This window comes from Thalassophryne amazonica, chromosome 12, assembly GCF_902500255.1.
Source record: "Thalassophryne amazonica chromosome 12, fThaAma1.1, whole genome shotgun sequence".
Lineage (NCBI taxonomy): Eukaryota > Metazoa > Chordata > Actinopteri > Batrachoidiformes > Batrachoididae > Thalassophryne > Thalassophryne amazonica.
Genome location: NC_047114.1, coordinates 79199904 through 79227671, shown reverse-complemented (window position 1 = coordinate 79227671; position 27768 = coordinate 79199904). Strand labels below are relative to the sequence as shown.

Below are 27768 nucleotides of genomic sequence, written 5' to 3'. Positions count from 1 at the left end.
AGCTGGACATGTCCCAACTTGTCCTTTAACACTCCGAAACGGAGGTGTTCCTTTGTCTCGCTCCATCAGCAGCTCCGTCATGACGCGCGAAGCCTCTGCGTGGCTTTCCATGACAAAATCTCTTGTTAAAAGTGAAATCTGCCGGAAAATGGCTGATGTCCAGCTCTTGTGATAACCAGAGAAATTGCACACGATGGTCCCGGCTCCACACAGCGATCCGTTTAGAAATGATGTGGTGGTTTCTGCCTCTCGATAGCGGCTCAGAGCGGTGCACCATGCACCATTGTGGGCCGTCCTTAAAGCTATAGTAACACTTTTTATTCTCTGTGAAGCCCGTAAAATTTTCACCAAAAGCCAGATACATTTTTCGAATGGTTTCCAGCTGCTTGTCTCTAACAGTTTCTGAAAAAATTCTGATGGAAAAAAAGCCCAAATCATTCCACCATTTCCTCGCAATGAAACAACGACGAGAGGGGTGGACCAGTGCTCACTCAAAGCCTGCCCACAGGCGAATGACGCAACCGACAGGCGTGGAAAAACTCACGCATGCGCACGAAGGTTCAAGCTTGGCTGACGTAAAAACATATGAATCAAATCCATATATTTTTTGCATAAAATAAAAAGGTCGGATACTTTTCTCACAGACCTCGTATATATATGAAACACCTGATGGCAAAACAGGTATCAATGTCATGTTGAGGTGGAAGAAGGTTGTTGTCGGCAGCTGGGGAAAGTAACTAAAAAAGTAACTAGTAATCTAACTTAGTTACTTTTACAACTGAGTAATCACTAAAGTAACTAAGTTACTTTTTCAAGGAGTAATCAGTAATTGGAATACTTTTTCAAAGTAACTGTGGCAACACTGTCCCCTATGCAACTCTACTAAATAAAGACAAAACTTCCTCAAATTTACTGTAGGATTTGGGTATGAGCTAAAGTACACTCAACAAAAATATAAATGCAACACTTTTGGTTTTGCTCCCATTTTGTAAGAGATGAACTCAAAGATCTAAAACTTTTTCCACATACACAATATCACCATTTCTCTCAAATATTGTTCACAAACCAGTCTAAATCTGTGATAGTGAGCACTTCTCCTTTGCTGAGATAATCCATCCCACCTCACAGGTGTGCCATACCAAGATGCTGATTAGATACCATGATTAGTGCACAGGTGTGCCTTAGACTGCCCACAATAAAAGGCCACTCTGAAAGGTGCAGTTTTATCACACAGCACAATGCCACAGATGTCGCAAGATTTGAGGGAGCGTGCAATTGGCATGCTGACAGCAGGAATGTCAACCAGAGCTGTTGCTCGTGTATTGAATGTTCATGTCTCTACCATAAGCCGTCTCCAAAGGTGTTTCAGAGAATTTGGCAGTACATCCAACCAGCCTCACAACCGCAGACCACGTGTAACCACACCAGCCCAGGACCTCCACATCCAGCATGTTCACCTCCAAGATCGTCTGAGACCAGCCACTCGGACAGCTGCTGGAACAATCGGTTTGCATAACCAAAGAATTTCTGCACAAACTGTCAGAAACCGTCTCAGGGAAGCTCATCTGCATGCTCGTCATCCTCATCGGGGTCTCGACCTGACTCCAGTTCGTCCTTGTAACCGACTTGAGTGGGCAAATGCTCACATTCGCTGGCATTTGGCACGTTGGAGAGGTGTTCTCTTCACGGATGATGCGAAGGAGATGTGTTGCACTGCATGAGGCAAATGGTGGTCACACCAGATACTGACTGGTATTCCCCCCCCCCAATAAAACAAAACTGCACCTTTCAGAGCGGCCTTTTATTGTGGGCAGTCTAAGACACACCTGTGCACTAATCATGGTGTCTAATCAGCATCTTGATATGGCACACCTGTGAGGTGGGATGGATTATCTCAGCAAAGGAGAAGTGCTCACTATCACAGATTTCGACTGGTTTGTGAACAATATTTGAGGGAAATGGTGATATTGTGTATGTGGAAAAAGTTTCAGATCTTTGAGTTCATCTCATACAAAACGGGAGCAAAACCAAAAGTGTTGCGTTTATATTTTTGTTGAGTATATAAATGAAGAAAAAAAACGCCTGATGGTAGGGTGCAATACCAGCTATAAAGATAGGGGATACAAATTCTGGCAGGCTGACAGATGGTGGCTGCCAGAAAATGTATTCCCTATGCAACTCTACTAAATAAAGACAAAACTTCCTCAAATTTACTGTAGAAACTGCAGATGAGCTAAAGTATAAATGAAGATAAAACACCTGATGATAGTGTGCAGTACCAGCTATAAAGACATGGGATACAAATTCTGGCAGGCTGACAGATGGTGGCTGCCAGAAAATGTATCCCCTATGCAACTCTACTAAATAAAGACAAAACACCCTCAAATTTACTGTAGTAATTGTGGATGAGCTAAAGTATACATCACTATGAAACACCTGATGGTAGGGTGCAATATCTGTTGTGAAAGTGTAGGAACACGGACCCACAACAGGGGGCGTAAAAGAACGGGCAATGGATAAGCCAAACTGTAACAATTTAATGTTGTAAATTGTGCACAACGGAATACAGACAACAATCAGTTTGGGACTATAGTCAATTACACGTTGGGTGACGTGTGGGCAGGCTTGAGGATAGGAGACGCCCGTCCAGAACCGAGCCGGATCCCACACGGCCCTCACCGCCAACGGATCTGAAGAACACCGGAGCCACCAAGTCCTGGGTCCCCAGGTGGTCACCGTCTCCAGCTGTCAGACCTGGTACTGCTGGCAGAGAACAGAAACAGCACAGGTGAGTGTGAGTACGCACACTCAGTAATCCCACAGTCTGTGTTCTTTTGGGAGGGAGCACCTCCACCTCCAGTCACACACGCGTGCAGCTCCTGTCTAACCACTTATCTGGTTGGGGTGTGAAGCGAAGCCGTCGCTGATCACACCAAACGCCGATCCTACAGATAAGGCAACACCACAGGAAAACGGCTGCAAAGAAGTTCAGATTATTACTCAATGTTGTAAGTCAGCAGAGAAATTACCTCCAAGGTAGCTGATTTCTCAGCGAGGAGGTGGAGTTGCAGTCCAGCCTTTATGGTGATGGTGATGAGATGACTGAGTGACAGCTGGTGCTGATGATGAGTGACAGCTGTCACTCCCAGTGGCTCTGGCGCCCTCTCGTGCTTGAAGCCCGCACTCCAAGCAGGGCGCCATCTGGTGGTGGTGGGCCAGCAGTACCTCCTCTTCAGCGGCCCACACAACAATATCAGGGATAAAGATAGGGGATACAAATTCTGGCAGGCCAACAGATGATGGCTGCCAGAAAATGTATCCCCTATGCAACTCCACTAAATAAAGACAAAACTTCCTGAAATCTACTGTAGTAATTGTGGATGAGCTAAAGTATAAATCAATCAATCAATCAATCAATTTTTTTTTTATATAGCGCCAAATCACAACAAACAGCTGCCCCAAGGCGCTCTATATTGCAAGGCAAGGCCATACAACAATTATGTAAAACCCCAACGGTCAAAACGACCCCCTGTGAGCAAGCACTTGGCTACAGTGGGAAGGAAAAACTCCCTTTTAACAGGAAGAAACCTCCAGCAGAACCAGGCTCAGGGAGGGGCAGTCTTCTGCTGGGACTGGTTGGGGCTGAGGGAGAGAACCAGGAAAAAGACATGCTGTGGAGGGGAGCAGAGATCGATCACTAGTGATTAAATGCAGAGTGGTGCATACAGAGCAAAAAGAGAAAGAAACAGTGCATCATAGGAACCCCCCAGCAGTCTACGTCTATAGCAGCATAACTAAGGGATGGTTTAGGGTCACCTGATCCAGCCCTAACTATAAGCTTTAGCAAAAAGGAAAGTTTTAAGCCTAATCTTAAAAGTAGAGAGGGTGTCTGTCTCCCTGATCTGAATTGGGAGCTGGTTCCACAGGAGAGGAGCCTGAAAGCTGAAGGCTCTGCCTCCCATTCTACTCTTACAAACCCTAGGAACTACAAGTAAGCCTGCAGTCTGAGAGCGAAGCGCTCTATTGGGGTGATATGGTACTACGAGGTCCCTAAGATAAGATGGGACCTGATTATTCAAAACCTTATAAGTAAGAAGAAGAATTTTAAATTCTATTCTAGAATTAACAGGAAGCCAATGAAGAGAGGCCAATATGGGTGAGATATGCTCTCTCCTTCTAGTCCCCGTCAGTACTCTAGCTGCAGCATTTTGAATTAACTGAAGGCTTTTTAGGGAACTTTTAGGACAACCTGATAATAATGAATTACAATAGTCCAGCCTAGAGGAAATAAATGCATGAATTAGTTTTTCAGCATCACTCTGAGACAAGACCTTTCTGATTTTAGAGATATTGCGTAAATGCAAAAAAGCAGTCCTACATATTTGTTTAATATGCGCTTTGAATGACATATCCTGATCAAAAATGACTCCAAGATTTCTCACAGTATTACTAGAGGTCAGGGTAATGCCATCCAGAGTAAGGATCTGGTTAGACACCATGTTTCTAAGATTTGTGGGGCCAAGTACAATAACTTCAGATTTATCTGACTTTAAAAGCAGGAAATTAGAGGTCATCCATGTCTTTATGTCTGTAAGACAATCCTGCAGTTTAGCTAATTGGTGTGTGTCCTCTGGCTTCATGGATAGATAAAGCTGGGTATCATCTGCGTAACAATGAAAATTTAAGCAATACCGTCTAATAATACTGCCTAAGGGAAGCATGTATAAAGTGAATAAAATTGGTCCTAGCACAGAACCTTGTGGAACTCCATAATTAATTTTAGTCTGTGAAGAAGATTCCCCATTTACATGAACAAATTGTAATCTATTAAACAAATATGATTCAAACCACCGCAGCGCAGTGCCTTTAATACCTATGGCATGCTCTAATCTCTGTAATAAAATTTTATGGTCAACAGTATCAAAAGCAGCACTGAGGTCTAACAGAACAAGCACAGAGATGAGTCCACTGTCCGAGGCCATAAGAAGATCATTTGTAACCTTTACTAATGCTGTTTCTGTACTATGATGAATTCTAAAACCTGACTGAAACTCTTCAAATAGACCATTCCTCTGCAGATGATCAGTTAGCTGTTTTACAACTACCCTTTCAAGAATTTTTGAGAGAAAAGGAAGGTTGGAGATTAGCCTATAATTAGCTAAGATAGCTGGGTCAAGTGATGGCTTTTTAAGTAATGGTTTAATTACTGCCACCTTAAAAGCCTGTGGTACATAGCCAACTAACAAAGATAGATTGATCATATTTAAAATCGAAGCATTAAATAATGGTAGGGCTTCCTTGAGCAGCCTGGTAGGAATGGGGTCTAATAAACATGTTGATGGTTTGGATGAAGTAACTAATGAAAATAACTCAGACAGAACAATCGGAGAGAAAGAGTCTAACCAAATACCGGCATCACTGAAAGCAGCCAAAGATAACGATACGTCTTTGGGATGGTTATGAGTAATTTTTTCTCTAATAGTTAAAATTTTGTTAGCAAAGAAAGTCATGAAGTCACTACTAGTTAAAGTTAATGGAATATTCAGCTCAATAGAGCTCTGACTCTTTGTCAGCCTGGCTACAGTGCTGAAAAGAAACCTGGGTTTGTTCTTAGTTTCTTCAATTAGTGATGAGTAGAAAGATGTCCTAGCTTTACGGAGGGCTTTTTTATAGAGCAACAGACTCTTTTTCCAGGCTAAGTGAAGATCTTCTAAATTAGTGAGACGCCATTTCCTCTCCAACTTACGGGTTATCTGCTTTAAGCTACGAGTTTGTGAGTTATACCACGGAGTCAGACACTTCTGATTTAAAGCTCTCTTTTTCAGAGGAGCTACAGCATCCAAAGTTGTCTTCAATGAGGATGTAAAACTATTGACGAGATACTCTATCTCCCTTACAGAGTTTAGGTAGCTACTCTGCACTGTGTTGGTATATGGCATTAGAGAACATAAAGAAGGAATCATATCCTTAAACCTAGTTACAGCGCTTTCTGAAAGACTTCTAGTGTAATGAAACTTATTCCCCACTGCTGGGTAGTCCATCAGAGTAAATGTAAATGTTATTAAGAAATGATCAGACAGAAGGGAGTTTTCAGGGAATACTGTTAAGTCTTCTATTTCCATACCATAAGTCAGAACAAGATCAAAGATATGAATAAAGTGGTGGGTGGACTCATTTACTTTTTGAGCAAAGCCAATAGAGTCTAATAATAGATTAAATGCAGTGTTGAGGCTGTCATTCTCAGCATCTGTGTGGATGTTAAAATCGCACACTATAATTATCTTATCTGAGCTAAGCACTAAGTCAGACAAAAGGTCTGAAAATTCACAGAGAAACTCACAGTAATGACCAGGTGGACGATAGATAATAACAAATAAAACTGGTTTTTGGGACTTCCAATTTGGATGGACAAGACTAAGAGACAAGCTTTCAAATGAATTAAAGCTCTGTCTGGGTTTTTGATTAATTAATAAGCTGGAATGGAAGATTGCTGCTAATCCTCCGCCCCGGCCCGTGCTACGAGCATTCTGACAGTTAGTGTGACTCGGGGGTGTTGACTCATTTAAACTAACATATTCATCCTGCTGTAACCAGGTTTCTGTTAAGCAGAATAAATCAATATGTTGATCAATTATTATATAATTTACCAACAGGGACTTAGAAGAGAGAGACCTAATGTTTAATAGACCACATTTAACTATTTTAGTCTGTGGTGCAGTTGAAGGTGCTATATTATTTTTTCTTTTTGAATTTTTATGCTTAAATAGATTTTTGCTGGTTATTGGTGGTCTGGGAGCAGGCACCGTAGCGGTGGTGGCCAAGTGGTTAATGCGCTTTGTTTCAGTTCAGAAGGTTCCGGGTTCAAATCCCACCCCTGCCACATTTCTCCATGTAATGTGGAGTTGCGTCAGGAAGGGCATCTGGCGTAAAACTTGTGCCAATTCAACATGCAGATCCACCTTGGATTTGCTGTGGCGACCCCGAGTGCAAACAAGGGAGCAGCCGAAGGAACTTACTTACTTGCATAGTGAGGGAGTTTTGACATTTTGTCCATGTGGCGCGTTTGTCTTTGCATGATCCAGTGTGCAAGTGCCCTAGTGTTTGATGACCCCAAATATTGAGCTTTTTCACGATATCAAATTTTTTTACTCACATCTGTAAACCCTGTAAAACTGCTTAAAATTAAATGACTTATTTATTCATTCATTTATTTACTTTGGCTCAGTGACGCATAATTTGAAGATGTCCTTGGTAATATCTACTTCCACCAGGAAGGTTGTTCTCAAAAGTTAAAAAACAATTTCATGACAGTAGAAGTATTAAAAAAGAATGGGTTTCTGGATCAAGGCACTAACAAGTGGTTCATTTCCAGTTAAGAGTCACAAGTGGGGGCTTGAGCCTATCCCAGCTGTCATTGGGTGAGAGACAGTGGGGTGCATCCCGAACAGGCTGCGAGTCTACCACTGGGCCACATAAAGATGGACACACATATTCACACTCTCACACACACAATCAACCTGGAGTCACCAAGTCAACTAACTTGTATATCTCTGGAGGGATGAAACTGGAGCACCCAGAGGGAAACCACAAAAACATGGGGAGAACATACAAACTCCATACAGAAAACACTAGGTCGGAAATTAACCCAGCTGGGACCTTCTTGTTGTGAGGCAACAATGATAACCACTAAGCAACCGTGCCACCTGTAACTCAATGCATATCTTTAAAATTGGACAAATTGACCAATATTAAAAGACCAATGTCAGGTGTTCACCTGCAAACTAGGAGCATCTTGAGGATTAAGGACTTTTACTCAAGAGCAACTTAGTGAGTTTGATGGGGAATCAAACGAAGGATCCTCTGGCTGGCAGTTCACTGATGTAATGTCTAGGTCATCACCTTGCTGTGGTATGTGTAATGCACAAAAAATGTTCCCAAATGACATCTCTAGGTCTGCTGAAATATGAAGATCCAGATTAGATGGTTGGGCAGGGATTTGTTTATGAAAGAAAGAACCATGTTACAGAAGTGACTTCAGTTTTTATTTGTAAAATAAAACCCAGACATCCTGAAGTTTTATTAGTTGTTAGAACATCAGTGTGTCACAGACCTTTGGCAGAGGAATGTGCTGAGTCCTGCAACAGTTGGTAACATTTACATTCCGACATTTACTTCATTGCAGAGGTGCAGCAGCGCTATTTAATTTCAAAGCATTGCTTGTCCTGCTGAAGCAATCAAATAAGGATTCCAGTTACTTCTGGCCAATTCCATGAGAAAGTCTCATCCATAACCACTGCTGTGATCTGGCCATCCCAGAGAATTATGGTTTGCTTGTTATTTCTTCATCCTATGGAGAACAACAAGTCTCCTGGACAGGCAGATCACAGCAGGACCACCGAAAGTGGCAACAGGGGTGACAGTCTCATGGAATCACTTTGATTTTTTTGTATGCAGGTAAGTTGAAAGTCATGTTCAATTCATTTTCAAGTTTCATGAAAAATTACCAAAAAGATCAGACACACAGGTTCTGGAATTATTATCAATATTATTATTTTTTGCAAAACAATTTAAAACAATTTCAATTAATTATACATCCATACAGAAAATTCTCTGACATCACCTCACAATGTAGAAAGTCATTAAAGTCATCTTTGTTCAAAATGTGTTTATGTTTTTCTGTGCGTGAATGTCTGTTGACTAACTGCTTCTACTGCTCTTGGACACCTATCGGTTGACATGCGCTGACCCCAAGTGGTTCTTTGGTGGAAGTAAAGACAAGTCCATCTATCTGTGCGGAGGCCGGTTGGTTAGCTGTGATTTGTCTGTTTACCAGAGCGCCCCAGCAACCCGCGATTACTTTGCTGTTAGACGACTTGACGACTTGTATTTCTGTGAATTCCGTGGCAGCTCGTCCTGTTGAGGTTTTGTTTGAGTGGTGTCACTGTTTCAAACGTGACTGAATACTTTCCGGTAACACCAGAACAAACCTTCTCAGAAGCATTTTTCTCTCTGCTGAGATGCGCTCCTCCTGTTGATGTCCCAGATGTGGACAGGGAATGGTCAGTACGATCACCGCTACGCTGAGCTCCCTCAGAGAGAGGAGGGGTCACGCGTGGGGAGTTAATATCGGCGAGTCCTGATTTGTAGACGAGGCTCCTTTCCTCTCTGCCTGCGGAGATGAATCCTGCTCTCTGCTCAGAAAACTGTGAGGGGTTTTGTGGACGGCTGGATTTCTTTGCGTTTTCATGAAAAGAGCAGATGTCAGAGTGCACGTCAGCCTCCTCTGGTTTTGCCAAAGGACTTGTTTTAGTTACTATCTTGTCACTGGTATTTCGTGGTGGTAAAGCTGAAAGGTGACTTCGCCCGTGTTGACATGCAGTGGCACTGTGACAGAGAGGTGTTAGCAGTTTGCGTGCTTCGGTAGACGCCGACGTGCTGATGCACCGAGCTCTTGGTTTGGCCGTTAGTGGTGGACTGGGTTTAAGTTGACACAGAGGAGGAGGTGGATGTGGTCTCATAACTGATGTAGCCGTTAGGCCTTCCAGAATTTTATCAGAAGTTCTTAACTTTGCTGAAAACCTGCAGGACAAACACACTTTAAATCACCTCCTTGCATTTAGTCAGATTCTGCTGAGTGATATAAAAATATAAAGATCGTAACCTGTGCCTGTTTTTTAAGTCCGTCACAGGAACCAAAGAGGAAGGCCAGCAGGAAGAGGCAACAGAAGACTGGTTCTGCTCCAAGTCCATGTGGATAGCACATCTAGGATCTCTCAGCTCTACATACACACAAACACATAACATCTTACATTTGAAACACTGAAAATATACTTCTGAGGGACTGACAAACTCTGAAAGAACCATGTAAGGAAAAAAGCACAGAAAATTACAAGTTTCATTTCATTTTATTTATATAGCACAAAATCACAACAAGGTTGCCTCAAGGCACTTCACACAAGTAAGATCTAACCTTACTAACCATCAGAGCAACAGTGGTAAGGAAAAACTCCCTCTGGGGAAGAAACCTCAAGCAGACCAGACTCAAAGGGGTGACCCTCTGCTTGGGCCATGCTACAGACACAAATTACAAAACAATTCACAAAACAAACATACAGGAAATGTTGCCGGTGCACAGGACGAGTTCTGGAACAGACACCACACCTATCTCTGGATGGAGCTGCACCTCAAACAGAGAGAGAGAGAAAAAGCTTCTACCCAGAATGCTCTAGAGCAGTGTTGCTCAACCTTTTTCATACCAAGGACCATTTAACCAATAAAAAAATATCCCATGGATCATCTGGCTCCCCAAATAGCCATAAACAACAGGTCTATTTACCAATCCAACAGTATTTTACTGTCTAATAGTCTTTGGAGTTGTTTGTAAACAATAAAAGGTTAATAAAAGGTGTGTGAAGAGAATGGACATACTGTATGTCCATTCTCTTCACACACCTTTTATTTAAAAATGTGCCACTAGATAGCAGCATATTCCACAATGCTGGTCGTTGGACTCACCTGCAAACGAGTCTACTTTATAAACCTCACATGAACTCCTGCTGCCTCGTTTAATATTTTCCTGCAGAGAAAAAAACCCCACAAACATCACAATTTCACCACAGCATGAGGAAGGACAACACACTCACAACAAAAGTGGAAAAGTGGACCAGAGTAGGAACAACATTAGCTGTTCAAGAATGTATCAGTCTTTGGAAATATAAAAAAGGATAACGGAAAAGGGATTAAAAAATAACAGAGGGAGAAAGAGGAAAGGAATGTGTATGTGCGCGACCACTAAACGCTTGAGCAGTGGTGTTTCATCATAATTTGGCCTCATATATGGGGATTCAGAGCAAATGAAAACCATAGCTCTTATATGGTTTGCAAAACCAGACCTGATTGAAATGTGTGTCATCTTGTGGCTGAAAAGGTCTGGAACTTAACAGATACTGTAAACCATATATTTTGTGATTTATTCTAAAAAACTCCAAGTGTTGTCTTTCAGAGAGCCAGAAACTGAGTTTGTATGAAAATGAAGCGGCTGAAATCCAAAACTCTTAACATCTATGACATCTGAAAATAGGTTTTGTGGTTCATGTGGGGTTTGAAGCCATAACCTTGGCTCGGACTTGCTTATATTTTTGGGCAGCCTGTCATTATTTTTATACAATCCGCAGCCCGTACAACGTCTGCACAAGCTTAGTGTCTGCCTCAGCTGATTCCAAGCCAGAAGCAGAAGAACAAGAATGTCCTGATACATCCAGCTGAAAGTAGTCTGTGATGGTCGACAGCCTTTTTGTGAGCTAACACGATTGGTCTCACTGGTCAAAACTAATGGAAAAACCTAACGTAAGCTGGAGTCATCTACTGCTCAGTCACTGCTGGAACTAAACGGACACTTCATGGACACATTCAAGGTTCATCTGGTGTGGAGGGACTTCCTGAATAACCTTCAGTCTGAATGATGGTGAACCTGAAGGCAGTCGTTTGCTGATATTCATTACTAAACTAAACTAAACTGAAAATTTAACTGATTTACACATGGCCAAAACTAGACCACATTTGTTTAGCTATGGTACAAGCAGCTGGCTGATATTAGCTTTTCATGGCAACATCCTTCCTTTCAGCAGATGTCCCAATATGACAAGGTTCTCTTTGCCAGAAGAGGCCCCAATTTCCATCCTAATTTTTTCAAAAATTTAAAATTTATAGTATCTACAACTTTATATTTATTTACGTACATAAGAATGTAATTAATTATTACCAAATATACCTAAGTATGTACAATTCCCTACTTCTGTATTTCTCCCACACCTTTCCAAAAAGATAAAATATGTCTGTTAACATCTCAAACTTGTCTTCTATTGAAGCTCACATGATTTTCATTTGTATCACGATATGGAGGAGGCTCAGAAGGAGGCTTCTGCTTAGAGAACGAGAGGTCCTGATTACTGCATGTTGTACCAGTTACAGTGAGGAAAATAAGTTTTTGAACACCCTGTGATTTTGCAAGTTCTCCCACTTAGAAATCATGGAGGGGTCTGAAATTTGGTGCATGTCCACTGTGAGAGACGTAATCTAAAAAAAAAAAAAAAATCCAGAAATCACAATGTATGATTTTTTAAATAATTTATTTGTATGTTACTGCTGCAAATAAGTATTTGAACACCTGTGAAAATCAATGTTAATATTTGGTACAGTAGCCTTTATTTGCAGTTACAGAGGTCAAACGTTTCCTGTAGTTTTTCACCAGGTTTGCACTAGGGCTGTCACGATTAGTTGACATTATCGATAATGTCGAAAATGAAAATTTGTCGACACGTATGTTCATTGTCGACAAATCGACCAATCATGTTTTACCATTCAAAAACTGTATCATTTTGGTCCGGCCACGTATTTTGTGGAAGCGCTAACTGCAACAGGAACTTGGGGGGGGTTTCCTCAAGGGAGAAGTGGATACGGTAGCCAACTGATTTTTTTTTTTTCTCTCCTACGCAAAGACTCTGCTACAACGCACTCGGATAAACATTGGCGGAGCAGCAACAGCAAGGAGCCGAAGCGGAGTTAACAGAGAAATTTAGAGCAAGACTGAAACAATCCAAAGCATGGGAGCATTTCACAGAAAACAAGCCGCCAAGTCACTTAAATGCAGACTGTGCAAAGTCATGCTAGCAGCACTAGAGTCATACACGAGCACCTGAAACGCAAACATCCCGGGGCAGCCGAATCCACCCCAAACAACACAAGGTAATGTAGCATGTTTAGCTACCCAACAGTTATCGTGTATTGATATATGTAAGGATTAAACAACGAGAAGCCGTGCATTATATGGTTTGAATGCACGACGCGGAATCTAAAACAACATTAAACAACTCGAAGCCGCACATTATACGGTTTGAATGCACTTCGAGGAGTAACACCACTCCGCTTCGCGTCGTGGTGTTTTAGACTCCGCGTCGTGCATTCAAACCGTATAATGCGCGGCTTTGAGTTGTTTAATCCGCTTATACCATGGTCCCACACAGTGAGCTAACACACAAATATTTATTTAAGTTAAAAGAACTTGAGAAAAATGTGTGAGTATTTGGGACTATTTTATGTTTTGTCTCTGATGCGCTTACCGAGTCTGCGGGCTCCCGCCGCAGCGGGCCACTCACACCCCCCCCGGCTGTGTTGCGCTGTGACAAACCCTGGCAAACAGGTCCAGAAACTATGCTCGCTGTTTTGATGCGGAGCACTCGGCCGCCCGCAAGGATAGAACTGTTCTCTTCTTCTTTCCCTTCTTCAATCTTGTCCAGTTTGACCGATGTTAAATCTTTACGCCGTTGCTTTTGCTGTTCTTCTCATCTGCTGTCCTTCTCTTTCCATTCCTCAAACGTTTTATTTTACACTTTTAAGTTAAATGTGTGTTTTGTTTATCTGAATTTATCGTAAGTATTTTGATTGAGGTCCATTAAGTGGACTTAAAAGGTCAATTCTAATGTGCACAGCAGCTTGATGCATTTTTAGCAAGAAAAGAAAGTAATCTTTGATTAGTCGATTAATCGAAAAAATAATCGCCAACTAATCAACAATAAAAATAATCCTTAGTGACAGCCCTAGTTTGCACACACTGCAGCAGGGATTTTGGTCCACTCCTCCATACAGATCTTCTCTAGATCTTTCAGGTTTGGAGTTTCAGCTCCCTCCAAAGATTTTCTATTGAGTTCAGGTCTGGAGACTGGCCAGGCCACTCCAGGACCTTGAAATGCTTCTTACAGAGCCCCTCCTTAGTTGCCCTGGCTGTGTGTTTGGGGCCATCCATCCTCCCTTCAATACGGTGCAGTCGTCCTGTTCCCTTTGCAGAAGAGCACCCCCAGAGTATGATGTTTCCACCCCCATGCTTCACGGTTGTGATGGTTTTCTTGGGGTTGTGCTCATTCTTTAAACATGGTAAGTGGAGTTGATTCCAAAAAGCTCTATTCTGGTCTCATCTGACCACATGACCTCCTCCCATGCCTCCTCTGGATCATCCAGATGGTCATTGGTGAATTTCAAACGGGCCTGGACATGTGCTGGCTTGAGCAGGGGGACCTTGCTGCCCTGCAGGATTTTAAACCATGACAGCATCATGTGTTACTAATGTAATCTTTGTGACTGTGGTCCCAGCTCTCTTCAGGTCATTGACCAGGTCCTCCTGTGTAGTTCTGAGCTTTCTCAGAATCATCCTTACCCCACAAAGTGAGATCTTGCATGGAATCCCAGACCGAGGGAGACTGACAGTCATCTTGTGTTTCTTCCACTTTCTAATAAATAATCATAACAGTTGTTGTCTTCTATCAAGCTGCTTGCCTGTTGTCCTGTAGTCCATCCCAGCCTTGTGCAGGTCTACAGTTTTGTCCCTGGTGTCCTTAGACAGTTCTTTGGTCTTGGCTATGGTGGACAGGTTGGAGTGTGATTTATTGAGTTTGTGAACAGGTGTCTTTTATACAGGTAACAAGTTCAAACAGGTGCAATTAATACAGGTAAAGAGTGCAGAATAAGAGGGCTTCTTAAAGAAAAATTAACAGGTCTGTGAGAGCCAGAATTCTGGATGGTTGGTAGGTGATCAAATACTTATTTGCAGCAGTAACAAACAAATAAATTATTAAAAAATCATACATTGTGATTTCTGGATTTTTTTTTTTTTTTAGATTACGTCTCTCACAGTGGACATGCACCTAAGATGAAAATTTCAGACCCCTCCATGATTTCTAAGTGGGAGAACTTGCAAAATCGCAGGGTGTTCAAATACTTATTTTCCTCACTGTAAATGTGACTATTCATGATTTATCCTGGAAACATTTTTAAAACTTTCCCAATTGCTCAAAATGTTCTAAAATGCTACTTTTACCACAATTTATACCCAAGTTCAGGCCCCAATTGGGAGTTTTTTTTGTTTTTGTTTTTGCTCCAAAAATGTCGAAAACTGCAAATTAAAAATTGCCAACGGGAGAACATCCTAAGTTCTATACAGGCCTTGAGGCCCATCAGGCAGGTTAGTAAACCCAGATACCAGTGTGAAGCGGAGAAGCGTCTACGACTCCCCCTGGCCATGGATGCCAGTCCATCATAGGTCATTTCCTCAGCTGAGTGGACTGCTACAATGCAGATTAAGTGTCTTGTCCACGGACACAGATGGATAACGAGCAGCACAGACCTGGAACTGAACCTACATTTTGCTAACACATCTCCTAACCCAAAGAATCATCAGCTCTGCACATCTGACAAATATTCTGTTCTCAGTCAGACAAACACAAATTAGTTCACAAAATCGACTCTCCTGAAGTGAAATCTTCACCTGCGCTTTTACCAATAAAAGAAACACAAAAGGCAGATTTCAACAATTCAAATACACTATGAAATACAAGCATGCCCTAACCCTAACCTGTCCCAAAATCACATTTGAATTTTGTTACTGTTGGCAAAATACTCCAAGAATAAGCAAAAAATGAAGACAGCTGCAGGGTCAGAACATCAAAGGAGAAGACACACAACATGTCTGTGAGTTCCACATGTCAAGCAATCACAGACTGCAACTGATTCACAAAAATGCTGATTCAATTTAGTTGACATAATTGCACATATATGTCCAAATATTTATGGACCCAACTAAGACCATGTCCAGCTTTTGTTTTCTCTCTCCATAATACAGTCAAAGTTCATGCTTTTGATTTTGAAACATCTGAAATACAGACTTTAAGAGGTCAGTTTGTTTTTCATCTGTGTCAGTTTCGCTTTTTTTTCTCCATCTGCCGAGTTTCCAGGCAAACTGGCAAGGCAACATACACGCACACACACAGGGATAACCACCACATCTGGTGTTCAGAGAAGTCTTTTATCTGGTTTGTTAACTCACTGTTTTGTTGTAAGGTGAGCATGCTGACACTCAGACTGTGCATGTATTTATGTGTGTAAATGTATTTGTGCATGTTTGTTTTTGTGTTGTCTCTGGGTGTCATGTGTTCTGAGTGACTGGAACAAGACTGAGCTCTTTTTTTCCAGACAGACGGGGGAAATGGTCCTAGACTGAGTCCTTACAGACTTCCTGTGTAAATGTGCAAATAGAAGTCTTGCCAGAGTGCTACTGCGCCAACAGGGTTACAAGTTTAACCAACGTGCAGTGGTTAGCATTCTTGCTCTGCAGTAAGAAGGTCCTGGGTTCAAGTCCAGTCATGCCCTGGAGTTGCATCAGGAAAGGCATCCAGTGTAAAACTTGAACCAACCCAACCAGATCTGGTGACCCCAAAGGAAACAGGAACAACCAAAAGAAGTGGGACGCATATCAGTCAAAAACCACATTTCAAACTTTAGCATAAATATAAAAAAAACTATGTCTATTTTATGAAATAAATTAGTACATTAAAGAAACACACCTATTCAGAATGGATTACTTTGTAGATTTAAAGCCCAAAGTGTGATTCCAGAATAGGGGATAATTCCCTGCCTTCCTAAGAGCGTAGGACAGCAAAGATGAAGATGAGTGGGTGAGTGAGTTAGTCCATCCCAGCCAGCTTGACAATAACTCAAAAACAATAAAGACTGTCATCTGGTAACTTATCAAATTAAAAGTAATGCATATAATGAAGATGAACTGATAAGTACTGTGGTGAACTCTGATGAACCATATCACTCAAAAAAAAAAAAAAAAACAACTTTGCTTTGCCTATGTAATATGTCACAGATGTGTATGCTGCCTACTGGATGAACTGTGGCAAATTACAAACAGCTGTGGTTCAACTGACATGCGGTTTGTCTGCCACCTGCTGAAACACTGAGCATGTGGTGCTCATCATGTAGTCTGCACTTCATTTAAGCATCAACTAACACATTACGCTAGCAACTGTGAGGAGAAACATATGATGGCAAATATGGGATGAACTATAAAAGAGAACAACAAAATAAAGCCATGATTAAAGTATGGATAAAATGCATGAAAATTCAGTAAGGTATATCTTCTAATATACATACCAATTCTAAGGTAGAACTCTACTAGTGTATACTAAAGTATATCTAAATATCTAAAAAAAGAAGAGTAGAGCCACTTAGGTGCCTGGTCTTGAGAACCAGGGATGGTAGGTGTAAAAGTTTTTTTTTATCCCATGGGAACTCTCACTATACCCACCCAAGCAGCTCAACAATATGGACAGCATGTATATAAGTGTTATTTACACAATCAGGGTAGTAAACAACATATACAAGAAATATAGTTCCTACATAATACTATAGGAGTAAGCTACTAAAACCTAAATATTCATACAGGATAAGATTGTAGTATATGTCTACCTAGTCTGTAGACTTGCTGTAAAACTAAATTATAGCTAGTAGGCTAAGCTATAAATATGGTTATGTTGTTATAGAAAAAGAAGCTATGATGTAATATGTTTTAGGCATCTATCTAAAGTTCACCCTGCTAGCTTACTATAGGAAGACCAAATCCATACTCTACATTCTTTCTAATGGAAACCCCAAACTTAGATATTATCTGTTGATATTTATTAAAGAACCCATGAATTGAAAAACCATTAAAAATCTACATCATGTAAAATAAAAGTGTAAATCACAAAAGTAAGCTAACTATAGCTAGATGAGCTACCATTAATTTAGCCGTTAATAAGCCAACCGTACCTTGCTAGCCAACAAAGCTAAACAAAAACAGTATCTGGCATGTAAAAAGTACAATAGCGTCGCTTCACCCTACAATAACGGTATTAACAACAAATACATATAACAACAAATGTAAACAAAAGTCTTATTAACGTTGGCTTCCCAAACAGAACAGAACCGAGTATATTGTTAGCTATGACAAACGGTGCTGCAGCCAGCTCGATAAGCTAACGTTAGCTGTTAGGTTTAACTAATTGTACCCTACTCCTCCATTTTTAGCACTAATATAATAATATTAAAAAAAGAGAACAAGAAAAAGGACATTTGTATGTATTCACAACCATGACTGGGAATTACACCCAACCGTTTGTTGGTACTACAAATTAGTGACGGTAAAAGGCTTTTCAGACCGCACGGCACACCTGAGTTGTTGCGTCTGCAGGCGCAGGGCCTTTCAGATTGCGTGCGGCGTGCTGTGAATGCCACAAGTGGATGCGGAAAATTGGCGGAGTTCTGTTTGTGTTCTGGAGGATGAACAAGTCTCGCAGTCCCCATGTTTGTAAAGACTCGTGTTCCCAAAAAAGAATTAAATAAAAAGCTAAACACCCAGTCTGCGAGTCATAACCACAAGATTAGCAGCGAAAAGCAAAACAATGAGTGATGGACATCACCCTGCTGGGAGGAGCTTTTTTCAGTGACTGTTTGGAGTGAGGCTGAGCAGAGCTGAAGCACGGCCCGGCCAGAGAGCCACAGCAGCCGGTCAGAGAGAGAGACAACAGCCGGCGTGATCGAGTGGACACAGTGTTCTTCACTTTTTGACATATACACACACCCAGCACGAGCAACGGCGCTTCTGCAAATGTGAGTGAATAATCTAAAAATAAAATGTGATGTTAGTGCACCACTGAACGCTGAAGTTTGATGGTGCATCCAGAAAGTATTCACATTGCTATGTTTTTTCCACCTTTGAAACACCTGCGTTTATAACATTGTTTCAGATTTATTATGAAAAGGAAGACACCATATGCTGTGCTGCCACCTGCTGGACAGTTTTTGAATGATAATCCATATCAAATTTTGAATTTCATATTTAAAATGCTCTAGGCCAGCGCAGGGTCTGTACATGCACTAGTATGATTTTGTAAAACCGTTGAATAGTTCACCCAAAAATAATCAGCCATTTATATTTTATTTAGTATGCATTATCACAAATCATTTCATATTTAGAAGTGTATTTATTCTATTTATTTGCAGAATCTTTGCTTTATTTATTTTTTTTTTTTTTTTAAGTCTGGGATTTCTGCACAGTACCGCATGTTTGAAGTTTCCATTGACTGTTGGCACTCAGAAGACTTTAACATCTTAAATTTCAAAGAAAATTATGGAGAAATGTGTGTAAAATAAGCATATTATATCATTGTGAGAGCATTCCCATTTAAAGAGAGAATACACAATATATTTACAGTATGGACATTGTTTACTGAATATACACAACTTCATAAAGGAATTAAAAGTAGGTGTGGTGTTGGATTAAACAATTTAATGGTGTAAAACAGCATCTTAAAAACAAACAAACAAACAGATATGCAGCTCAAACATAAAAAGACACAATCTTTTCTATCCTGTACGTACCTTTAGGTGATCTATATGTATCTTCAGTGCTCCACATTCCTTACTTAGGACAGACCTAGAAAAAGAGTGTGAATGGAAGTAGTTATCTGAATGCTTATCCATCAATAATTCCAAATAACTTTCATCCATTTTCCTTGTGTTAAAAACTTAAAAGTCAAAGAGGAATTTCAATAAATTACACAGAAATGATCCTCATTATATTAGTTTGTTTTAGATGGTGAGGAACTCTCTCTCTCTCTCTCTCCACTCTTTCTCCTTTTTTTTTGTACCTTAACGATAGAAGATTTCATCCCCTTCTTTCAAACGAAGGGAGGAAAAAATGTCTGCCTGCTCTGGTTCACTCTATTTTCTGACAAAGAAGGGTTTTGTTATGATTAAATCAGGAAATAGGAGCGAGAGAGTGAGTCCGAGAGGAAGAGGGAGGTAAAAAGGAGGTTGTCATTCAAGGTAACTGCAGTTACTGTGCTGCCCCGTAGGCCTTACTATAATGTAGGAAGGAAAGGATGGATGGAATGTCAAAGATGGAATGGAATCTGAGCGCAAAAATTTCACTATTCACAGAAAATTATGGTTTAAAACCTCCCGCACGTATTGCATATAATATGTAAAATTTGTATCGAGCAGTTGGCATTAAAAGTCTGCTTTCAACATATGTTCACAGATAAACTCAACCATTTTAATGCATGATGCAAGCAATAGGACGTGATTAAAGCTGAGATTTAGTCAAAGAAGTAATACAAACAGGAAAATAAAATAAGAACTGGGAACCAAACACAGGAAAATAAAAAAAAAACTAGCCAAGGCTTAGATAGTGTACTTACCCTCTCTCTCTCTCTCTGAGTATTTGAGCAAAAGGTACTGAGTAAGTTACTGACTGTTGCAATTTGCCTTGCTGACACTCCAGTTTTGGCAGTCATATTCATGAAAGGTCTTGCAGTAATATTAGCATTGAAAATGTGGAATACACACATATTAGCACAAAGAAACCATGAGTGGGAGTCACTATTCCAGGTGTCCCGAGCTGGATGGCTGAAGGAAGCACTTTAAGAGAATGACTGAATGTTCACTTTGTGGGACGGATCTAGATCTGGTTCTAATTTGGGCATTTTGGTGTGTCTCACACTATGGCCAAAGCAGATGGTCTCCCCACTGAGTCCTGTCTGCTTGAGCTTTTTTTTTTTTTTTTTTTTTTTTTTTATCTGTAAACAAAAAACTTACTTACCTGTCACCAGTCTGCTTGCTCACTGGGTGAGTATCGTCTAGACTTTTGTGTAACAAAATGATGTAACTAATGTTGGGATTTGGTGCTGTATAAAAAAACTAAACTGAATTTAACTGAATCTGCATGCAAGAGCCGTACTGCAGCACCACACTGCATTATGGGTAATGATAAAACACAGAATTATTGGTTAGGTGTGAGGGTTTGCATAACTGGTGATCACTTTAAGTGATTTTTCATTGGAACCGAGCCACACACCTGAGTTGGTCCACCACTTTTTCAATGTCAGTGATGTTCAGCTTGTCCCTCATGGCTTCAATCTCCTCCTCAGTGTTGGACTGAAGTGAACAGCAAGAGTGAGGTCTAAAAGAAAAAACAAAAAACAGATTTCTTCACTATCTCTATTACAGAAAAAGTAGATCGAGGCAACACTGCACCATATTTTCCGGACTATAATTCAAGTGTTTGTTATTTTAGCTACTTTGGGAGGTTCTGTGACTTTAGAAAAAATACTGCATTATCATCTATAGTCACAAGATGGCACCATGTACACGTGATAACCTGCTGTTGAACGGTAGAACATGAAACCTTTCACATTTTAACGTAGTATGTGTTGCTTTATAATGTGATTAGTTTCATGTTTGAATGTCAGACTGATTATCATGTGAAATCATGAAACTTGTGCTAAAACATATGCTTACGTACCTTCTACAGTACCTCTGACGTTCTTTTTTTTAGTGGTGTGGCAGCACTTCAGTCTTTTTTTTTTACCCATCCAGGCAGTTATTACTAAATTAACAAGCATGTTTTGGCTCATTATTACATGCGAGTGTAATTGTGAGGAAGAAAGTCCACTTCATGCTACAAATCCAATTATATGATGAACATTCAGAAGTTAGCCGCCTAACTGAACAATCAAACCCTCTAATACAAACACAAACCCCTATCAAGGTCAACACTTCACTACACTTCAAAGAGAAAAGGCGATTTGTGCTGCACAGCTTGTGTGGCACCACAAGCGCTTTGGCTCTGCTCTTAGCCAATAATAATAGGCTAGCTTTCTCCCATGGTAAACGGAATGTTTTTGTAATCCAATTACATCCCAGCCAAAGCACTTTACAAGAGTGGCTTATGATGTGCGAGCAAGTAGGGTTTCAGTTTGTGACACTTTAATCACTGCTGTTATGGGCATCAGAGATGTGACCTCATGGATAATGGATTGTCAGCTTCATCATCAGGCCATGCTGCCTTCCTGATTAAAAAAAAACATGAGATGACATCACAATAAATCCCTGTCAAGTGAGCAGCTGTAACAAGCACCAGTGCCAGACGATACAGTACATTTTAGATTTCGTTTGATGCATGAGTCACCTTAGATTTAGCTCAGGTTTGACTGTAGCACACTTGTTAAATTGGATATAACACCGACAAAATATTAGGTACACATGCCACAAATCCCAAATGTAAGACCGGTGATAAAGTAATTGTTAATACTTTATACAATAAATAGACACAAAGAGTTGGGTTCCCATAACAACACTAAGTAAATATGCACAACATGAATAAAGATAACAAATTCACAGGAAAGAAAAGTTTACTTTCTGTTTATAATTACTTTTATGGTTTTATGTTGTTTACTTACATTGGCTAGTTTTTATGTTTTATTTGTGCTTGACGTTCAATTTTAATTGTTCTTACAAAAGGTATTTCAATATCTGAATATTCTGTTAGCTGTTACAGGCCCATGTTTGACCTGACTTGCAACATTATCTATAGAAATGAAAAAACACAGACGGTTGCCCAGTTCTGGATCACCTTTTTTAAAGCCCCGCTATACGGAGCCATAATGCAACTGAATGTCCTTTAATTGTGTATTGTTGTACTGGGTATTTGGATGTTATTTAGCTGAAAAGGTCTGGGTGGAGTAGCGCTTCTACTTAAAGTGTGAAGCCACATTATGTGTGGTGCAAACATTTGCCAGAAATGGATCACTTTTGCTGGTTCCGGATCACGACACTCTGTGTCACTTTGCGGGCATTCCTGGCATCCGGCTGGAGCCCTTCTAATGCAGAATGATACACACTGTGCCCGAGAATGTGTTTTGAACACAAAATGATAGAAATTATACTTATTAAATGAGAATTTACTTAGTTTCGCAAGGCACTGTTATACGTTTTTACGAGCAAAAAATGAAGTGTGGAGGTGAGATTTCTCCCGAATTAAAATGTAAAAGCACCCATTCATGCCCATTCGTGATGTTGAGATGACCCCCAAAGTCCACATGACTCACAAGTACTGACACGAGGCTGCTGCTTAAGTGATCCGCAACCGGCAAATTTTCGCGTCGGAGATAAATGCGTGCAGCAATTGAACAGCAAGACATAACACGCTGACATTTTCTACCCAAGTAAGTAAGTATTTTCCCACTCTAGAACCAAAAACACTGAATGGCTAACTCACCTTTGCTACATCTTAGAGATTGTTACTTTCAAACTTGCAGGAATGAGTGCGTCAGAAAACGTGCTGCGCACACCGCAGACACCGGGATGTTTTGATCCCTCTGCTGATCACAAGGATGGCTGGATCCAGTCGAGCTTGTGGTTGTTTGTAGACAAAACATCAGTCTTTCCATTGGTACCAAGTATTAGCTTATTCGTGCTGATTACGAGAAACGGCGGCGCAAAAACTAAAGCAGTGATCCGGAACTGGCAATGATCCGGAACTCGGCAAGTGACTGTATTAAGAAAGTCACTTTTTGAAATTCGACAAACAGCCTGACACATTCTGACCCTACCCCATAAAAATAAAAACTCTGCTGCTCTTTAAACATCCATCCATCCATCCATCCATCCATTTTCCTCCACTTTATCCGGAGTCGGGTCGCGGGGGCAGCAGCTCAAGCAAAGCCGCCCAGACCTCCCGATCCACACACACCTCCCCCAGCTCCTTAAACAATGAATGCAATGGAAGCTCTTTAAACAATGAATGCATATTATGCAAATGATTTTGAATGCATGGATGTATACGAGCTGTTTCACCGTGACATGTCCTGATTTGTACGTATTCGTACTATGTGTGAAGGGGCCCTTATCATTTGTAACTGACAAAGGCCCACAATATCAGATTTTATGGCATTCTTTTGTAAGAATAATGATGATGTATAGAGGGTGAGAACATGGCCTCAAAACTATATGAGCAAATCCCCCTTTTTTTAGTTAAAAAATGAAGGGGAAAAAAACCTCCTTCAACTTTCTTGGTAAAAACAAAAACAAAAACAAATATTTCTTTCTTTGTTGATATTGCCAGTTGTCTGTTTTTCTTGCAGGGCCGCATTAAGCACCAAAATAATTTTAGCTCCTTAAATTACTACAATTTGACAATTTTACAATGTACTAGAATAGACAAGATAACAAAATTGGTCTTGTCCTTTGTTTTATACAATAATTCTGACATAATCAGCCTAAATCCTTTATGGAAATTCCACTACTGATAATTCTCATCATCCAGGCTCAGCCTGTATAGTAGCAATAAGAAACAAGAGGCACCTTGCATGGTCAAATATTCTACAAAATTTTACACATCCCAGAATTTTACGAAAACGAGTACTTGGAAATCAGCACCATAATTTGCAACAATGTGTGTTAGTTAGAATGCATACTTCATTTCCATTTACTGTACTCTAATTTAAAAAAAAAAAATACATAAAACACAAATTCATTCAGATTCAGATTTTCAGTGGGTCAGTGGTTTACAAACACCAAGATGAATGCCAGAATAGCATGGGAGACTCCAAAAGATTCCAGAAATTGATTGAGTTATTTGTAAAAGCTTCTTAATTATAACTTGATTCTTGGTTAACTGGGGCACCTTTGATTGTATTAAAGTGTTATTGCCACAAGTCATTTAGCCATAAAATACTCGTGGTTCTGCAAGCAACTGTATAGGAGGCCCAAAGTGAAAAGCTCATTTCTTTTTGCTTTTCCTTTTTTTGTGGGTTGGGATCACTACAGCAGATTTGGTATGGATCTGCATGATGGTATGGTATGTTTTATATCTGATGCCCTTCCTGACACAACTCCAGATGTACAGGGAGAATGAGGCACAGGTGACCTTGAACCGGGGCCTTCTTTTTGGGAAGCAAACACACTAACCACTTAAACAACTGTGCCCAAGACACCCACATTAACACCCATGAATTAACAAACATTTGTTGTAAAGGTCCAACTAAACCACAGTATCTGGTGGAGCAGATGGAAGCACATCAGATAGAGATATGAGATATTTTTATCTCATATTTCTATGACAGCACTCCATCACCATGACCTAAAAAGTTGCTAAAATCTTGACTCTTAAAGCAAAAAAAAAAAAAGGTTGAAAACTTTGCAGCTGATTACCAGGACAATTGCTGAGGTTTTATTGTATAATGTGAAATGTATTTGGTTTGGATTTTGTTATTGAACCATTGCATTCCCCAGACAAATCACTTCATCCTCCTTAATATCCAAATATATATATCTACTAAACAAACCTAAAACCTAATGAGACCACCTACTCCCTACAGTGTACCCATAGTGTAAGTATGGGGAGTGTAGCCTGTATTGTTACCGAGTTATCAGGTTCAAAACACGTACTTACACACACACACACACACACACACACACACACACACACACACACACACACACACACACACACACACACACACACACACACACACACACACACACACACAATATCCTGCATACAGTGCATCCGGAAAGTATTCACAGCATTTCACTTTTTCCACATTTATGTTACAGCCTTATTCCAAAATGGATGAAATTCATTCTACACACAATACCCTATAGTGACAAAGAAACTTTTTTTTTTTTTTTTTTGAGATGTTTGCAAATTTATGTTCCACGTTGTTATGTTCTACCTCAGTATTCCTAGTACTGAAAGAACATCATCTAAAATGCAGATTCATGTGGTCTAATAATGAGCAATGATTCATGAATGTGCATGTGACCGTATCTCTACCTTCCTTCGCCGATGGCTCGCTCCATGATGGACTGTTGTTGGATCCGGACCTCTGCTTTCAACAACTCTTTGATTGGAAGGGGGTCAGCCAGAGGTGATCCCTGTAGACATTTCAGAGGAGTCCCTACCCTGTTGTCGTGGTTTCCAGCTCGCTGAACTTCCTGCCATGTCTTATACAACATCTCCGCCTGCAATTGTTATCAGTGAATTCAACCAGGGTTAAAACTCATAGCCTGTGTCCATTTGTTGTCGAAAAGTACACAGAAAGGTATGTAAAATAAACATTTATTAGATGCTCCCAAGGAACACTTTCAAATATTTTGGTTTTCTAGTTTATCATTTAGTAGAAATTTTGTAATTTGAAAGGTCAAAAGCGGTCACACATTATTTGGGCTTTGGCAGGGGCCCTGACCTTCTTCCAGAGACAATTACACAGTTAAACAATAAAGAAATGAATTCAGTTCTGCGTGGATTTTGCATGTTCTCCCTGTGTTTGCATGGGTTCCCTCCGGGTGCTCCGGCTTCCTCACACATCCAAAGACATGCAGGTTAGGTGGACTGGAAACTTTAAATTGTCCGTAGGGGTGTTTGTTTGTCTATATATGGCCCTCTGACAGACTAGCATCCTGTCCAGGGTGTACTCCGCCTCCAGCCGTATGACTGCTGGGATAGGCTCCAGCCCCCCCCCCCCCCCCCCCCATGACCTTTGATTGGAGTAAGTGTAACTATTTTTTTTTTAATCTAGTGAATAGGATCAGATAAAATGCCGTTCAGGGTCACTGTTCAAGTATTTCTAGTATATTATACACTGCACAAAGTACTCACTGTACTGTACAAACTAACAGTGGCGTTCTCTGTCTCTCTTTGGGTGTTAATATTAAAGGAATCATATCGCTGTTCTTAAACCCAACCCCTTCCTCTGAGTCTGCTGGTCTCATCCAGGAACTATTTTCAGCTCTGTTGAAATCTGTCAGTTATGTAGCTGCTGCTGGGAAGTATTACATTGATTGATTTAAAATAGGTTTATCTTAAAAGGCTGTGGAGAGAGTAAGAATGCACACAAAATGAGAAAAAGAGAGAGCAGCCTTGTAGACAGCTGTAAAAAAAGAAAAAAAAGAAAAAAGTGGGGTTAACAACATCCCCTCTGATCTGACCGCTGTAAACAATGGAGACCTTGATGGAGGGAGGAAGGACTACATTGAGGAATAAAGGTTTGGCTGCTAAATGTACCATTTCTTTTCACACTTGCTTATTGACAGATGGAATTCCTTCCATGTGTTGTGTGGCTGGGGTGCCTGGCTGGCTTTTGTTTCTGTCTTCTGTTTTTCCTTCCAGGTGGCATGCGTTCAGGACTGAGTGGCTGATGTGTGGCTGAGTTATTAGGACCTCACCCTGATCACCTGAGGCTGGTCATGTGCAGCTCGTCAGGACTCACAGCTGTGGTGCATCTGTATGGATTGGGGCATGGTTGCACTTAAGTCTGGAGTACACAGTGTGTATTTGCCAGAGACTCGACCTTGTGACCAGACGGGTGAGATCGACGTTTAGAGAACCATCTCATCATCATGGACGCAGAGACTGTACCAGGTTTGATGCCATGGTCTGTGAAAGAGGAGGGGGTGAGGTCTCACGCTCGTCAGCACACTTCCTGAGGTACTTTAGGTTTTGTGACTAACATGAGTACAGTCAGTAGATATGGTGTCCCTCACACCTTATTATACTGAGCTGTTATGTTAGTCGTTTAATCAGCTTCCACTGCAGTGGAGAATTGAACTGGGTGTTCCATGCCTGCAGGGTGGGAAGCTGATTGGTGATTAAGCCAGGAAGTGTTTGCTGATTATGTACACCTTTGAGTGGTCTCTCTGTGTGTGGAGTGGTGGACTCACATGATGGTTTCTTCTTTCACAGACTCGGTTGGTCGCGGCCACCTGGGGGGTGTCGACGGGGTCCTTGGGTCCGAACTGTTCTGGCTCCGGACCGTTTGTGCTGCTGGGAGCGCACCGTTTTTCCACCTCGCCAGACCGCGCGCTTATTTGTTATTAATTAAGCACTCACTGTTATGTCATTAAATTCTGTTATCCTTTGAACCGTGCTCTGTTTCCTTTATGCTGGGTCCTACTGTCAAACGCTGGTCGGTGCTCCGACTGCGTCCGACACGTAACACCATGACAGCAAAGGAGCAATAGAGAAGACAGAAAAGACAGAAGGCTGGAGAGAAAGCCAAGCACACAGGAAAGGCAGCAAACACATAAAAGCAAATTTAATTCCTGATGGCA

General features: G+C 40.8%; 1 protein-coding gene across 1 annotated transcript in view; it reads right to left on the bottom strand.

The window, feature by feature from the left end:
* Nucleotides 1-8439: 8439 nt before the first annotated feature.
* The window catches only part of ccdc24 (coiled-coil domain containing 24), a 31729-nt gene continuing 12400 nt past the window's right edge, over nucleotides 8440-27768 (bottom strand). The window contains exons 3-8 of the mRNA XM_034183548.1: nucleotides 25493-25680; nucleotides 20732-20836; nucleotides 19255-19309; nucleotides 10516-10576; nucleotides 9662-9779; nucleotides 8440-9579 (exon numbers count right to left, since the gene is read on the bottom strand). Coding sequence (XP_034039439.1) covers nucleotides 8865-9579; nucleotides 9662-9779; nucleotides 10516-10576; nucleotides 19255-19309; nucleotides 20732-20836; nucleotides 25493-25680 — 1242 coding nt within the window. The 3' untranslated portion in view covers nucleotides 8440-8864. The remainder of the gene's footprint in view (nucleotides 9580-9661; nucleotides 9780-10515; nucleotides 10577-19254; nucleotides 19310-20731; nucleotides 20837-25492; nucleotides 25681-27768) is intronic.